The following is a 15,153-nucleotide window of genomic DNA, read 5'->3' as shown; positions in this document are numbered from 1 at the left end:
CTTACCAGGACTTGGTGTTTTGTACCAAAATTGATCCATTATTTCCTTCACAAGTGAATACTTTGAAAAAATGTCTGTGACATTATTGCTCGTGTTTTTTTTTTAATAATCCAATGAAGAAAACACATGAAATAGTCATGGCAAAGTACAAGGAAGCCGATACCTTAGCAAAACCAAGCCAGTTAGGGAGGCTACAGAGGAAGTGTTCTTCTGGAGACTTCCCTTCCTAGCCTATTATTATTTCATTTGTACAGGATTCTGTGTGTGTGGATAACTATTATACTACAGGGGCATATCAAAGATGTAATTTTATAGAAATGAGAATTTACATAACGAGAAGGAGTGCCATGAAGAAATAAGAATGGGCCTAGACCAAATTAGGCCTTGTGAAGAACAATTCTAAAAATGAACAACCAGAATAGTATTTGGTACATATCTGTCTAGTGTCCAGACTGTATGTAAAAATAGGTGAATGTGTGTCCTTGATTAGTGTGGTTGATTTGAATATGGTGCTAATGAGGCCAACGTAATGGGCTTAACCCTGTGAACCCATTATTTTCATTATCCTCAACAGTCACAGATTTTATCCTTAACAGTGGCCAGCCATTTCATAAATTCATCCTGTTAGTCATTAGAAAGACAAGGCCAGAGAGTGTAGATAGCTTGAGACAAATTTATTATTGCTGGAAAACAGCTTAAAGCACATGACCTGTTGTTGGCAGGTTAAGAGTATCAGCTTCAAATATGAAGGTCAGCATTGTGATAATGATGTATCGATATTTAATTAAAAGTGAAAGAAAATACCAGGTGTGCAGAATATTGATTTTAAGAGCTAATATTATCAAATTCCACTTGTTGAGTCACCAAGAACATCTCTAAAAATTTTCTGGAAAATGTTCACTACAGGATTTAAAAATGTTATTTCATTATAGTATAGTAATTCACTACAAGGAAAAGTCTCTTTTATGTAAATGACAGTACTTCCTCTTAGCTTATGATTCTTTAAGTAAAGATTTTTGTTTTGGTTTTTGATTTTTTAAGGTCATGGTAAAGTGAACAACACTGTCTGGGAGAAGTGGATATGCTGGGGTAGGGAGTTCTTGCAACTTATAATAAGTGATGAGATTCAAAAGGTAGGGCAAGGGCACCTGGGTGGCTCAGTTGGTTAGGCGACTGCCTTCGGCTCAGGTCATGATCCTGGAGTTCCTGGATCAAGTCCCGTGTTGGGCTCCCTGCTCAGCGGGGAGTCTGCTTCTCCCTCTGGTCCTCCCCCCTCTCATGCTCTCTCTCTCTATCTCATTCTCTGTCTCAAATAAATAAAAAATCTTAAAAAAAAAAAAGTAGGGCAAATTGGAGAAGGGCTCTGAATGCCATTGTATGAAACCTGCATTTTTATCCTACAAAGAGTGGGGAACTTACTTCCATGTTTTCTGTATGCCGCTTTCCTTCAGAGTGCATAAACAGAATGTTAGGAACCTACCATGTGTCAAGCTTGTACGAGCTAGGACACAAAACTGAACTAGACACAATTCCTGATATCAAGGATCTCAACTTTTGGTAAAGGAGACAGATAAATAAAATTCCCAGGTAGCTCCAAAGAAGAGTTAAAGAAATTATTCCCTATTTGTGTTATTGGTATATTTCTTCTATGAAGGATGTGACTATTGTATTATTATTACTTACAGTGTGAATTACTATGGAAAGAGGCAGTCCTCAGAGACTGCTAACACCATTTGGGAAGGTGGGTCCTAGAATGTTAGGTGAGAGAGCTCCACATAACTTTCCTAACCTGGATGGTGGGTATTTTGTGTGGTTCATGGGGAACACATTACTGGTTGGGGGGTTAAATGTTACCTCCAGGTTTTGAAAACACCAGCAAGTGAGCTGCTAATGCCTAAGATTTATCTCCAAGTCGGTTTATTTTATATTTATGGTATTTCTTCTGCTTGTGTTACTTAAGCTTTCTTTATTCTTTAGTGAATTCTTGTTTGAATATTCTAACCATGCTTTGGCTGTCCTACAGGTATTTAAGCAATGCAATTTATTCGTAGTTGCCAAACTTTCCCCAAAGTCATTAAGACTGCTCTTAATGGTAATCTCTAGGGGTGGTAATCAGCAAAAATGCTCTTAGGGGAAGAGGAATCTTAAGGTCAGTTCAGGGCTGTGTGGTCTATTTAACCTCTCCAGCAGGTTATTCTCTGTCCACTGTTACTCTGTGGGGGAAACTGCCAGCTATCCACCAAAATTGTTTCTCTACTCCACAGTAATAGAGTTACATCTAGGAAGTGACTGCCCAGCAGTCTTTGCAGCTGGTTGTGATATGTGACAATTCTTGACAATTGCCTGTGAATTGCAGCTCTGTGGGTCACTTCAAGACCAAGGGCTTTAAGAAGGGATTGGGCCTCCTCCATGCCCTTCTGCTTGCTTGATGTAGTTGATGAGCGGTCCTTTGGGGACCGCAAAGTCCCAAGATGGAAGCAAACTGGAACCATGAATCACTCATAGAGGAGAGTGGTCTTCTGATCTGAAATTCCCATCCTGGGCTGTTTCATGAGCAAAAAATAGACTCCTATGGTCTTTGTGCTGATACATTTTGGAATCTATTTTGTCACAACAGATAAGCTACCTTTTTAGAGATTCTGGGATAATGATGATGATACTGATCATGAGCATGATGGAAAGCAGCAATGCTTTAAAGACATTTCATAGCACATTACAAAATGTTTGAAGAGTAGAGGATACTTTTTCAGGTGATACTCAAGGTGGAATTTTGCATTTTCCCATGAAGATATAAATGAAGCCCCTGTACTCCTACTTCAGATCACAAAACACATAAAGCAGAGTAAAGGCACAAACCACTTCCAGGTAATTGCAAGCTGTAGCAGACATTTTGCAGAGGGAACAAACCTTAAGTTTTAGTACTTACAGAACCGTGGATTCCGAAGGAGAGTTAACATAGAATCAAGTGTTCTCAGCAATTGTTGCAAAAACCCTGACACATCATCTGGAGCAGGCAACATAGGACAAGGAGTAGTGTGAAACATGGCAGATATGCAAGTGGCAAAACTATTATTATTGTTATTAATAATAATAATAATAATGGATAAGAGGTAGACCAGAAAAGAGATATTTCTCTTTATCACATTTGGCTAAGGATGTAATCAATTCCCTAAGGAAAGAAAATGATGTACCATTAGGGCCATGAGGTATATTTTATAATTTGTTCTATACGTGCAATTAATGTCATATTAATAAGGGACCTATGCTCATAATTAAAGCTAAGTTTCTAGTATGCAGAGAGGGTTTATTGATTAATTAATTCCCAATCATGAAACTAGGATAAAGGTTAGAAGCATAAGGCTTTGGAAATAGACCGGACTGGGTACAAATTTTAGCCTTGTTACATACTAACATTATTTATTTATTTATTCATTTATTTATTTATTTTAAAGACTTTATTTATTTGACAGAGAGACACACAGCGAGAGAGGGAACACAAGCAGGGGGAGTGGGAGAGGGAGAAGCAGGCTTCCCGAGCAGAGAGCCGGATGCGGGGCTGGATCCCAGGACCCTGGGATCATGACCTGAGCCAAAGGCAGACGATTAACGACTGAGCCACCCAGGCGCCCATACTAACTCTATGACTCGATCTAGGTTGTCTAATTTCTATGGGCCTCAATTTACTTATTTGTAAAAATGGAAATAATTACTTCAGAGAGTCATTGCAAGGACAAAATAAAATATCTGCAGATCAGTAAAGATCTGATATAAATGGGTCATTAATAGTATCTCTTATTAATTAAGATTAAATATTCTGGAGTTTCTCCTTTGTGAGTTAGAAAAAAAAATTCTTTGGAACTTAAAGCTTATTTCCTTATTTGCTTAGGTTTTCATTTTGAAAGTGAGCTTGGTGTATTCTGAAAAGGAAAGCAAATTTGGCATGAGAAAGCATGGTGTTTTGATTTTAAAAATTGTTCATTTACAAACTTCAAAACTTCTATCATTGGACTGGCATTATAAATATCTTGAAAAGATGTTTAAGAATCTATCAGCTTTACAGTATGTTTTCACTCATTAAAAAGCACCTACATTTTGCTGATCAATTTCCTATGATGCTCAGCTCAAAAAAGAAAAAAGATTAGGAAAAAAAAGACACAATCTTGATATGGTCAAGGTCAATCTTTTGAAAATTCAAATACAAAATGGTTTAAAATGTCTTTTCAGCATTTTGTCATAATAAAAGAGACAACTCATTATACTTTTCCTCCTTCTCTGGAACTACTGCATTATTCTAGAATATAGTTTTAATTTTAATACAAGACTTTATATTACCAATTTAGTCAGTCTAATTTCTTTTCTACTTCTGTAGCTTCTAAGCCACTCTTAGGAAATTATTATCAAAAAAGATACCCATTTTATATATTATTTCATAACCATTTCCACTAGAGCGTACTTCATTTCAATAGTAGGATAGTATGAATCCAGGAATATCTCATTTTCTTGAAGGCAGCAGTGAAAAAGTTAATTCACAGCTGCATTTATGAGTTTTATTTATACGTGACCTGTAGTAAAAGATTTATCTGTCAATTATTAAACAATTTTTCTCAAGCGTCAAGAATTCATACTAGTATGAAATCAATTAATGCAGATATAAGAGTAGTTTTTAAGTAAAGTTTGAAATTAAAAATAGGGCAGAACGTTAAAAATCTGAGTTAATACTTGAAAGTACCAGATGGCACAGAAAAGAAGGGGATTGGAAGAGAGAGAGAGAGGAGAAATGAAGAGAAGAAGAGAGGAGGGAGGGGAGAAAGAGAAGAGAGAGAGAGAGAGGGATTGAGATTGATTTTGAGATCGGTCAAGCATCACATCCCCAATTTTTTCACATTCTGGCATAATAATATTTAAAAGATCCGGACAACCAGAACACTGATCCGTTTTCCCTTACTTTAAAGACCCAAGTGATATGATTTTTTTTTTTTAAGTCTTTCTGGGTACACCAGGAAAATTACTTAAAAGCCATGCGATAGGGTACGAACTAAGAGCATTCTTCAAACAAACGCGACCTTTTCTGTTTCTTGTACTCCTTTTCTCAACCCAGCCAGAAAACCCAGACAAGTTTATTTACACACACACCCGCACACCCGCGCGCGCGCGCACACACACACACACACACACGCAGAGAGAGAGAGTGGCGGAAACGCCCTCTTTCCATCCCTTCCAAACAATTATCTCTGAGAGCAAAAGAAAATAATCAACGGCCCTCTGTGCTGGGCGGCTGAGCAGAAGAGCCGGGCGCCCGGAGGGAGGGCGAACGGCAGGCCAGCAGGGAAACGTGGCTCCTCCGCCGAGGAGAGGATTTGTGAAGGGGAGCGCTGGCCCGCGTGCGCCTCTTGTTCCCCGTGTAATTTGCAGCCAATCATCAGTAGGTGTCCACGTCCCTGCGTCCTCCTCACCTCGGCGCCAATCACCCCCCCCGCCCCCGCCCCCAGCCTCTACACCTCCTCCCTCGCCTTTCTCTCGCGCTCCCCTCCCCCAGCAACCACACACACGCACACACACAAACAGAGAGGGAAGGGGGGAGGGTGAGAGAGAGAGAGAGAGGGGAGAGAGAGAGAGAGAGAGAGAGACTCCCCGGCTCCCTCCCTCCCTCGCACACAGCGACTGGAGACGGACGGAGAGCAACGCGCTGGGAGAGGAGAGACCACCGAGAACAGCCCCGCGCTCTCACACATACACTCACACTCGGCTCTTTCCTCTCCCCCCTCCTCCTCCTTCCACCCCCACCACTAACACCATCTCCTCCTCCTTCTCTCTGCAACAAGAAAAAAAAAAAGCCATTTACAGGTATTTTTTTTTGATCCGCATATTTATTTATCCCCCCCCCAACAGTTTGTTTACAAGTATTAAAGTTGTAATTGGGAGCTGCCAAGACACATCTGGATTTGTGTTTCTTTGTGTTAGGGGGTGATGTGCAACTAATTAAAGGCAGACTAGCAGCGTCTGCAAATTCTAAGGCTCCCCAAATAAAAAGAGACTGGTAAGTGATTGTTCTTTCTCTTTCTCTGGCTTTTTTTCTCTTAAATGTTTGCTGTCCGTTGGGATTGTAAAAGTAGATTATTAATGCTGGACTCCAGCAATAAAAGGCGTCGCTGTATTAATTTATTAATTAATCTGCACCCGCCCCTCCTCCTGAATGTTAAATATGACCTTTGATCTCTATGTCTCTGGTAGACCAGACATACAATATTAGGCATGTACAGTCACATTGTTTAAAGGCAAAACAGGATCATGAAGTATGGTTGTCTAATTTAGCTTCGGAATAGGACTACAGTTATTTGTGTGTGTTTTATTTTGTTTTTTAAAGAAAATCCAAACAATAGCTGTGGCTTAGGTACCTTTTTCATGCTCCAGAGATGCATTGATTAAACAATAATGACCTGGATACTGGGCACAATCATTTTCTACAGTTTCTGGTGGCATTAAACCTTGAGGGAGGAAGGGGGAGGTGATGGCAATAAGAAAAGCAAGGAAAGCTTCTGTTTGCAAACAGCACTCTAATACTCTGGAAAAGGGACATTAAATTATTTATTTATTTGGAACAAGGTCAAAAGACTAAAATACTGAATTTTTTCCCCCTCCACTCAATGTGGTAGCTAATGCATGGTTGGCATAACTAGTTTTTACTGAGTAGCAGTTATTATGGTCTTGCAGTTACAATGTGATTCGCAGAAACTGAAGCTATATGCATATTCTTGCCATGTCTTCCCCTACCCCCTTCCAAGCATCAAGAATATTTAGCCAGGAGCATTTTGGGGGCACCCTTTGTATTGCCATCAGACCTCTGAAGGGAGCAGTTTTCCTTAATGCGAAACCACAGAGGTGGTTCCTGAGTGATTAGGGACTTGCTGTGATTGAAAGATGCCTGCTAGCTTCTAATCCAGCCTGGGGTGAGGTTCCTTATCTTGATTTAGTTTGCCTAATAGGGATTTGTTTACGTAAACCCCTCTTTTTAGGGCACCTCATCAGCAGGTCTTGAAGTTTTTGCACTTGGAGTTTGGGCATACATGGTTCATTAATCTAATTATAAGCATAATTACTATAATTGATATCCATTTCGAACTGAATATTTGAGACTGAGACTACTGGGCCCCCATTTAGAATTCCCTGAACTCCATATTCCAGACCAATATGTGGGCTTCAAAAGATGTCACAAAAAGATATTCTACCCCCCAAAAAATCTGGAAACAAAGAAACTGTTTTTTTTTAGGTTAATATACACTTTATGTCTTTGCGTTACTTCTTAAAAGGCTGAGATGTACCTCTTCCTCTGTGATAAACAACTAAAATACCTCTTCCCAAAGCATAATAATGGCCTGTAAGCAAAGGGATGAATGCAAATACCCAGTTAACATGAAACTTTCCTTTTAAAAAGAGCAAAAGAAAGAAAATCTTTTTAATGGTTATTTCTTCAGGTAAACAACACCTTAAGGGATCTCCCTTCCTCCCCCCATCTTTTACTCAATGTAAAAACCGGTGACTATGAGAGAGCCTTAAAAAAAAAAAAAAGAAAAAGAAAAAGAAAGAAAGAAAAGAAAAAAGTCCCATGCTTTCCTCTTGTCTTGGGAAGAGACAGGAGTCTCCATTAGGAATTATTGGGAATATTCTTACAGAGGCTGCAGGCACTTGGTTTAAAACCGGTGACATTGTTTGTATTATTTTAAAAAATTTGTAACTAGTCCATCTTTCTTTTCTTTCTTTCTTTCTTTTAAACAAGTAGAACACCACCCTCTTACTCCCACCAAGCCCCACCACCAAATGGCTTGTACAATTGAGACCTGTCCTTGGTCCATTGAATTAAGACCCTAACAGAGCCAGCTGTGCTGGGATTCAAACTAATGACCGCAGACACAGAAGGACACTGTGGCAGCTGGTAGTTCTTTTTTCCCTGCCTCTTTAGTTCAGATTGTATGTGGGCAGTCTCTTAGCTCTCAGTTGTATTGTGTTTGCTTACAGTTTATACTCGGATGTATTGTAGACTTTCTCAGTACTTCATTTGCTAATTTCCTGTTCATTTTCCTCATAGGGCCATTGCTGTTTTCTACTTTACAGCATTTGCATGCCCAGGCAGCACTTGTTCACACATTTCATAATGTTTAAATGCCCTCTGCTTATAGGTAGTATCGCCCTCCCACCCCTGATTTGCATGTCTTTAGCACTCCAATTGCCCTTTTCCCTCGGCATTTGTCACCCCCGTCTTTCCTCTTTCCCCGGGTATCCTGGCTATTAATACATTTTCTCTGGAGGGTTATGAGAATAGGGGGGAGGAGCTGTGGTGTGCTGTGGGGAGGGAGGGAGTGGGTTGAGAGCGTGGGGGGGGGGCGTGGGGGGAATGGGGGGGGTCACGTCTTGATGATTGTCATGCAAACGACCTGACGAAGAATGTGGGAGCTCTCAGTGTCTGCGGTGGGGTAGTGAGGGAGGCTGTTTATTTATTTTTCATCTTTTTCCTCGTGCAGCTCGTTGGAATGACTTTCTTTATTTTAGTTGTAACAGTTGGAGGATAATGCTAAGGAAGACGCTGCCTGGGAATTCACCGTCCGTGGAAATGCGCCCCAGAGAGGAATAAAGCAGTCCTCACCTTGCTCTCCCCGTCCGGACCCACTTTCCCCTCCCGCCTCGGCCCCCACCCCAACACCACCATCACCCCCTTCCCTCCCCCCCACCTTCCCCCCTTTCCCACCCAGGTGTCGGACCAGGCGGTCCCCACTTCCACCCTGCACCCCTTCTTCCCCCCCTGCACCATGAACACCAATGTCTGCGTGGAGCCCGGGCCGAGCCCGGAGGCCCCGGGCTTGCCCAAGGAAAGCCACCTGCCCGAGGGGGCCCTGAACAGCCTTGTGGATTACAACTCGGAGATGGAGCGCTACCGCTCCTTTGCCACCTCCTTCTACAAGACCAACGGGGGCGCCTTCCCGCAGGCGGCCAAGATCGCGCGCATCACCACCCCCATCTTCCCCAGCAGCGCCGCCGCCGCCGCGGCCGCCGCGCGCATCGGCATGTCCCCCTGGAACTGCGACAACGCGGCCACCGCCGCCGCCGCCACCGCCATGCTCTGGGGCAGCGGCGGGGGCGGGGGCGGCGGCGGGGGCGGCGGCGGCGGCGGGGGCGGCGGGGGCGGTGGCGGGGGCGGCGGGGGCGGCAGGAAATCCTCCTCCGCCGCCGCCTCCTCCTCCGCCTCCTCCTCGGCAATCCTCCCCGCCGGCGGTGGTGGTGGCGGTGGCGGCGGCGGCGGCGGCGGCGGCGGCGGCGGCGGCAGCAGGACCAGCATGCACCACCGAAACGACTCCCAGAGGCTGGGGAAAGCTGGCTGCCCGCCAGAGCCGTCGTTGCAAATGGCAAATACTAATTTCCTCTCCACCTTATCCCCTGAACACTGCAGACCTTTGGCGGGGGAATGCATGAACAAGCTCAAATGCGGCGCTGCTGAAGCAGAGATAATGAATCTCCCCGAGCGCGTGGGGACTTTTTCCGCTATCCCGGCTTTAGGGGGCATCTCATTACCTCCAGGGGTCATCGTCATGACAGCCCTTCACTCCCCCGCAGCAGCCTCAGCAGCCGTCACAGACAGTGCGTTTCAAATTGCCAATCTGGCAGACTGCCCGCAGAATCATTCCTCCTCCTCCTCGTCCTCCTCAGGGGGAGCTAGCGGAGCCAACCCGGCCAAGAAGAAGAGGAAAAGGTGTGGGGTCTGCGTGCCCTGCAAGAGGCTCATCAACTGTGGCGTCTGCAGCAGTTGCAGGAACCGCAAAACGGGACACCAGATCTGCAAATTTAGAAAATGTGAAGAGCTAAAGAAAAAACCTGGCACTTCGCTAGAGGTCAGAGGAGATGATTTCTTGTTTCCCAGTCTCCCCCCTTCCCTCCTCACTCCCCTCTCTTCTCCCCTTCAGGGCTTCTTGTCTGGCTTGAAGATGCAGTACCCCTTTCCTGAAGCTTCATTCAGGCTGTAAGATACAGTTGCAGGTGGTTGCGAGGGCTCGGCCTCTCAACCACCCTCCCCAGCTGCACTTCGCGTGGAACTGGCCTCCAGATGGGGGGTGCGCTCCTCCTATCTGCGGTGGTAAACTAATGTAATTGGTTTAAAAAATCAGAAGTTTCACATTCAGTATGCTCAAAAATGCCCCTTCGCGGTTTAATATGCCCCCTCCCTCTTAGTATTAGTTTTAAAAGCATCTCTGCCCAAAGGATTGGACACATCACATTTTATATAGTTTTATTGGCTAAGAGACTTATTAGTGGCCCAGTTATAACAGTGAGAACACCATTTGTGGCACACAAGCCTGTGTTTCCATTAAAACACCCACACAGAGTTATCTTTGAAGCTGAAATAACATGGATTCAAAAGGGTGTTCTACCCCCTTCTAGAATAATTTTTCTCTTCACCATGATAAAAATGTTTCTGTTTCCCATTTCTGCATATCTGGTATTTTTTGAGAAAGCAGAAATAATATAGAAAGCCGAACACCACCTGCAATTTTTAAGGGGATGTGACTTAGAATCAAGGGACAAATTAGTTCATTTCAGACAGGTGATGGCAATTTTATTTAAGAATTGTTTTACATAGTCTCACAAATGATTACTAAAATTTGGTTACCAAAGAATATTTCCTTTGGGCTCTGCATTTGACAAAGTAATCATTTTGTGGTCACAAAATTCTTCTATAAACCAAACACAGTTTTGATTGATACCCTAGATGGTCAATAATAATTTCTTTTTCCTATATGTCCTTAAATCAGACAGTGTACTGATTGTCACTAAAGTAATTGTCAAATTAGGCTTTTAATTATGTTAAATACAAAGAGTGATGTGTTTGATGGAAATTTCATATGGTAACGTGATCAAAACAAAAAGGGAAAAATGTACAATCATAGGTAAATGATTTTAGTGGCATGTTCAGCAAAGATGTATGGACAAGTAATCATATTTAGTCCCTTGATATCATTTACAGAGTAGGTGGCAGGATGTTCATATATACTTGAGAATTTAAGTGGTGGATTTAGCATTTGGGAGTATTCTATGGGCTGGATGATAGAATGAGACTGGCCCTCACAAGTTATCATCAGAGGGGCACTTGCACATTCTTTTTAAAAATTGTGAGCACTGCTTAAAGGAGTTTCCTCCCCGAAGGACTGGTCTTTGAAAGGATGAAAAAAAAAAAAAGGAAAGTTAAAGAATTTTGTTGGAGGTTTGAACACAAATAAGATAATAGATTTGTTTAAGTTTTATTAATATACAAAGCAAAAAGCATTTTGGGATTCAAAAAAAACAGTATTATATTGATATCATTATTGATTATGATCAGTTCCATCAAAATATTACATATATTCCTCTTTTTAAGAAAACCCATCTCTTTGTCCAAAGTTTGACTTTACTCCAGGGTTATTTATTACATGTCTTTTGACAACTCTGCTTGAACAAAGATAACAGCAATTATAAAAATGCAGGTCCCTGTTTTTTGTTAGGTGGCAAAAATTCGTTTTTAGTTTTTGAATTCTGTTTTCTGGATTGGTTTGTTGTAACTTACCTCTAGGTCTCTAAGGCCCATGGGAAATTAAAATTCAGTTCATACTAAAATTTCCTGTTAATGCCCAGTTGATAAGGACTAGATGGCTTTTATTTTTCCACTTGAACTATATAGTATCTAGAATTACAGATTTCTTATTGCTAGTAGGCCACATCTTCAGCTAGATCCATGGCACTCCTCTGCATCTTGATTTAGGTTATGTAGTGGGTAAGACCACTGAATAATTCTGATTTATTTAGTAAATAACCCCTCTGAAGGAGCTTAGTGTGGGTACCAATAGGTTTTCTGCACAAGTTTCTATGCTGATTTATCAGTCTAGACAAACTTCACAAATTTCCTTTTTTTTCCTCCTTTGGATAGTTTTCCCACAAACTTGTTGTGATGCTTAAATTCCTTAGACATTTTGATCACATATGATCCCATAGTATTACCTTTTCTTCTTCTTTTTTTTTAATCCAAGTGCATAAAAGTTCTGTTGATCTTCAGAAAATGGGGTGTGGGTGAGAAGGGAAACACATTTCTGTCTTTGTAGAGCTCTTTGAAGATGTTTTCCTAGAAACATACCCCTTCCTACCAGAGAATGGGTCATGGCTCAAGGCTAAGATTGTTAGTAGAATGCTATTTGGTGGAAAGAAAAAGTTTTTTTTTGGGGGGGGGTGGTTTTGTTTCATTTTTTTAATTGGCTAAGATTCTCTCTAGGTTATTTTAGAAAGGCAATGGCAGCCTTAGCCACATGTGCAACCACACAGTTGTGGTTGTAGGGAAGCAGCTGGATGCATGTCAGAGTGACAGGGTTTACATGACTGAACCAAAGCTGGAGCAGTGTTTGCTGGTTGGTGAAAAGTCCCCTGCTGACCTGCTTCCTTCTCTAATTTGGTTCCTTGTAAGTTATCATCATCTGTGGAGATGTTTTAGAGATTGGATAGACTCCCTAGCTGAGGATAATGATTTGGGGATTCATTTTGGATAATACCTGTGGACTTCAGGTTTAAGGTCAGCAATAGTATTTGTTGGCATTAAATTGTGGATACTGATTAATATTTGCATTATAATCATTAGTTATATTCTTATTTATCATTTCAAACCTCATGTGTCCTTCTTTCCTTTGACTTATTCTCATCCCAAAGGCTGGAGGTTTAATCAGATTTTCAGGGTGAGTAAACTGAAATTAAGACAGACTCACATGGATGTGTTGGGATTCTTGCCCACATTTTTTTTGAAGCCTCCCCTCTGGCATTCCTTTTAAAACAGCCTTACTTATTTTCACATTTTCCTGCTTAGTCTCATGTTAAGAGCATCTTAATGCCTTGGAAATATATTTATAAAATCAGCCCCTTGATAATATTCCATAAGATAACAATGCACATAAAACAAATTTAGTTTTTCTGATACTGTGCACTGTATATTTGCATAGAACACTGTTCATTTAATCAATTACTACATTAAAAATGTCACTAATTATTCAAAGCAGTTATTACAAATACTGTATGCCCTTTCTGCAACAAAACTTATTTTAAAAACTTGCATCCTAAATGATCAATATTGAACTGAGAGATTTTAATAAACATGTGCTTATGCATTATGATAATAAGTTACATAATAGCACTTTGTCTCATGCATAGGTAATCAATCCTTAGTTTTCATATTCGCAGCAGTTACATTTCTGATATGAAGATCTGACTTTTTAAAATATCCCAACCCGGTATGGCTCAAGGGATAGAATTGTCCCACGGGCAACCCCAGCCTCTTAGTCCCTGAACATTGTTCAGGTGACATGATTGATCTCTGTGGGACAGCATTAGAGACCACACAGATCTGGTTTCTCTCCCATTAGCTGATTTATGGAATTACATTAGTAAGCAGCACCTCAGGAGATTTCCCTGCCCCCACCCTTGGCTCTCAGCTCTAAGTTACATGCTGCCACCACAAGCTGGAGGGAAGGACTTTAAAAGGATACCTTATAGTGAAGGGGCTATAGTGAAGAGAAACTGAAACCTCAAGGAAGAGAACAATCTCAATCTCTTTCTTTTCTTTTAAAACTTTTCTCTCATTCAAAACATTTATCTACTGAATATACAGGCCAACAAGTTAGGTTGAGCTACTAAGGGGTTTGGTGGGAAACACCCAAATATTGCCCCAAACTTGATAACTTGATTTTTTGAAAAGTGTTTTGGGGAAGGAGGGACACATTTCTTTATATATGCTCTTAAGTTCTAAGGGCCCCCACCACACAAAGGGCAGTCGTAAAATTCTGGACACAGCATTGTCTACAAGGAAGATGGTACTTGCTTCCAAAGAAATTTATTTGTAGACCCATATGTAAAATAGATGTGTCCTTCAAACTTAGCATCTATATAGTTAATGAAACCGGTCAATAATTGAACATGTTGTAAGTTTTTGAAGTTTGGTGACTTTAAAAAAAAATGTAAAGGTAAACACAGATGTTTCATATCTTAAATTGAAACATCCACCAGTTTGTCATTTTATATCACGATTTAAAAATGAGTTCTCAATTTTTAGTTTTAAAACTCAAAAACATGCCAGTATAAAAATGTAAATTTTTGTTTTATTCTCAAAATGCAAATATGTAACTCTCAAAGGGAAAGAGGAAAGTTGTCAATCAATTCAAACAAAATCATAGTATATTAACACTAGAGTGTAGTATAGAAATAATGTAGGAAAAAAGATCCTGAGTTTCATAAATGATAAGAAAAAAGTTCAGAAAAGTTTAGCTTTGACTAAAATCAAGTAGATTTGTAGTCAAGACATCAAGCTGTAATACAAGTCCAGAGAGATTTTCCTTCTATCACTACATTTAATACAAGGTAGTCAAAGTTGTTTTTATTTTTTATTTTTTTTAAGATTTTATTTTTTTATTTGATAGAGAGAGAATGAGAGATAGAGAGCACAAGAGGGAAGAGGGTCAGAGGGAGAAGCAGACTCCCTGCCGAGCAGGGACCCTGACACGGGACTCGATCCCGGAACTCCAGGATCATGACCTGAGCCGAAGGCAGTCGCTTAACCAACTGAGCCACCCAGGCGCCCTAGTCAAAGTTGTTTTTAAAAGGACCATACATTTTTAATAATTCCTAAATGAAAATAATACCCCCACCCATGCAAATATCATGTAAATTCTAAGCAATCTTTTGCATGGCAATTAGGAATAGTAAAATAAAAGTAATTAAAATCCATATGTAAGTTATCCTCTAAGAATGTTTGTTTGAAATTCAACTGTCATTCAAACAAAATACAAACAAATAATCAGCCAATCAGAACAAATCAACAATAACAACTTTTAGACTAATCAGAGAAAAATATCGTACATTTTAAATAAGAATGAAAGGTGTGTCTAGTGATTAGGAAAATAAAAGTTACTTGACTTTTTAGACTTTTTGCTGAATTGATGACTGCAATATTGCTGCCTATTTTGGTTAGTCCCTTGATTCCCTGGGTGAACAGTTAGGGGTTTTCTATAGTCAGACTTGCAGATTGGCAAATACAGAACAAATTAATCAACTAGTCTGTAAGACTAAAACTGGAAAGGAGTGGAAGAAGGGTGGGTGTTTCAT

At 40.8% G+C, this 15,153-nt stretch overlaps 1 protein-coding gene across 2 annotated transcripts in view; it reads left to right on the top strand.

The window, feature by feature from the left end:
- CXXC4 (CXXC finger protein 4) overlaps nt 1-15,153 on the top strand; it is a 125,513-nt gene that overhangs the window by 93,557 nt on the left and 16,803 nt on the right. Inside the window, exons 1-3 of one of the 2 annotated variants that reach the window (XM_027597433.2) lie at nt 5,676-5,844; nt 5,962-6,037; nt 8,545-9,878. In XM_027597433.2, coding sequence (XP_027453234.1) covers nt 8,802-9,878 — 1,077 coding nt within the window. In that variant the 5' untranslated portion in view covers nt 5,676-5,844; nt 5,962-6,037; nt 8,545-8,801. Of the gene's footprint in view, nt 1-5,675; nt 5,845-5,961; nt 6,038-8,544; nt 9,879-15,153 lie in introns of those variants that run through there. The other variant, XM_027597434.2, reaches the window with a different exon arrangement.

The sequence above is a fragment of the Zalophus californianus genome, chromosome 2 (genome assembly GCF_009762305.2).
Source record: "Zalophus californianus isolate mZalCal1 chromosome 2, mZalCal1.pri.v2, whole genome shotgun sequence".
Lineage (NCBI taxonomy): Eukaryota > Metazoa > Chordata > Mammalia > Carnivora > Otariidae > Zalophus > Zalophus californianus.
The sequence above is the reverse complement of the archived record's forward strand: the minus strand, read 5'-3'. Positions and strand labels throughout refer to the sequence as shown.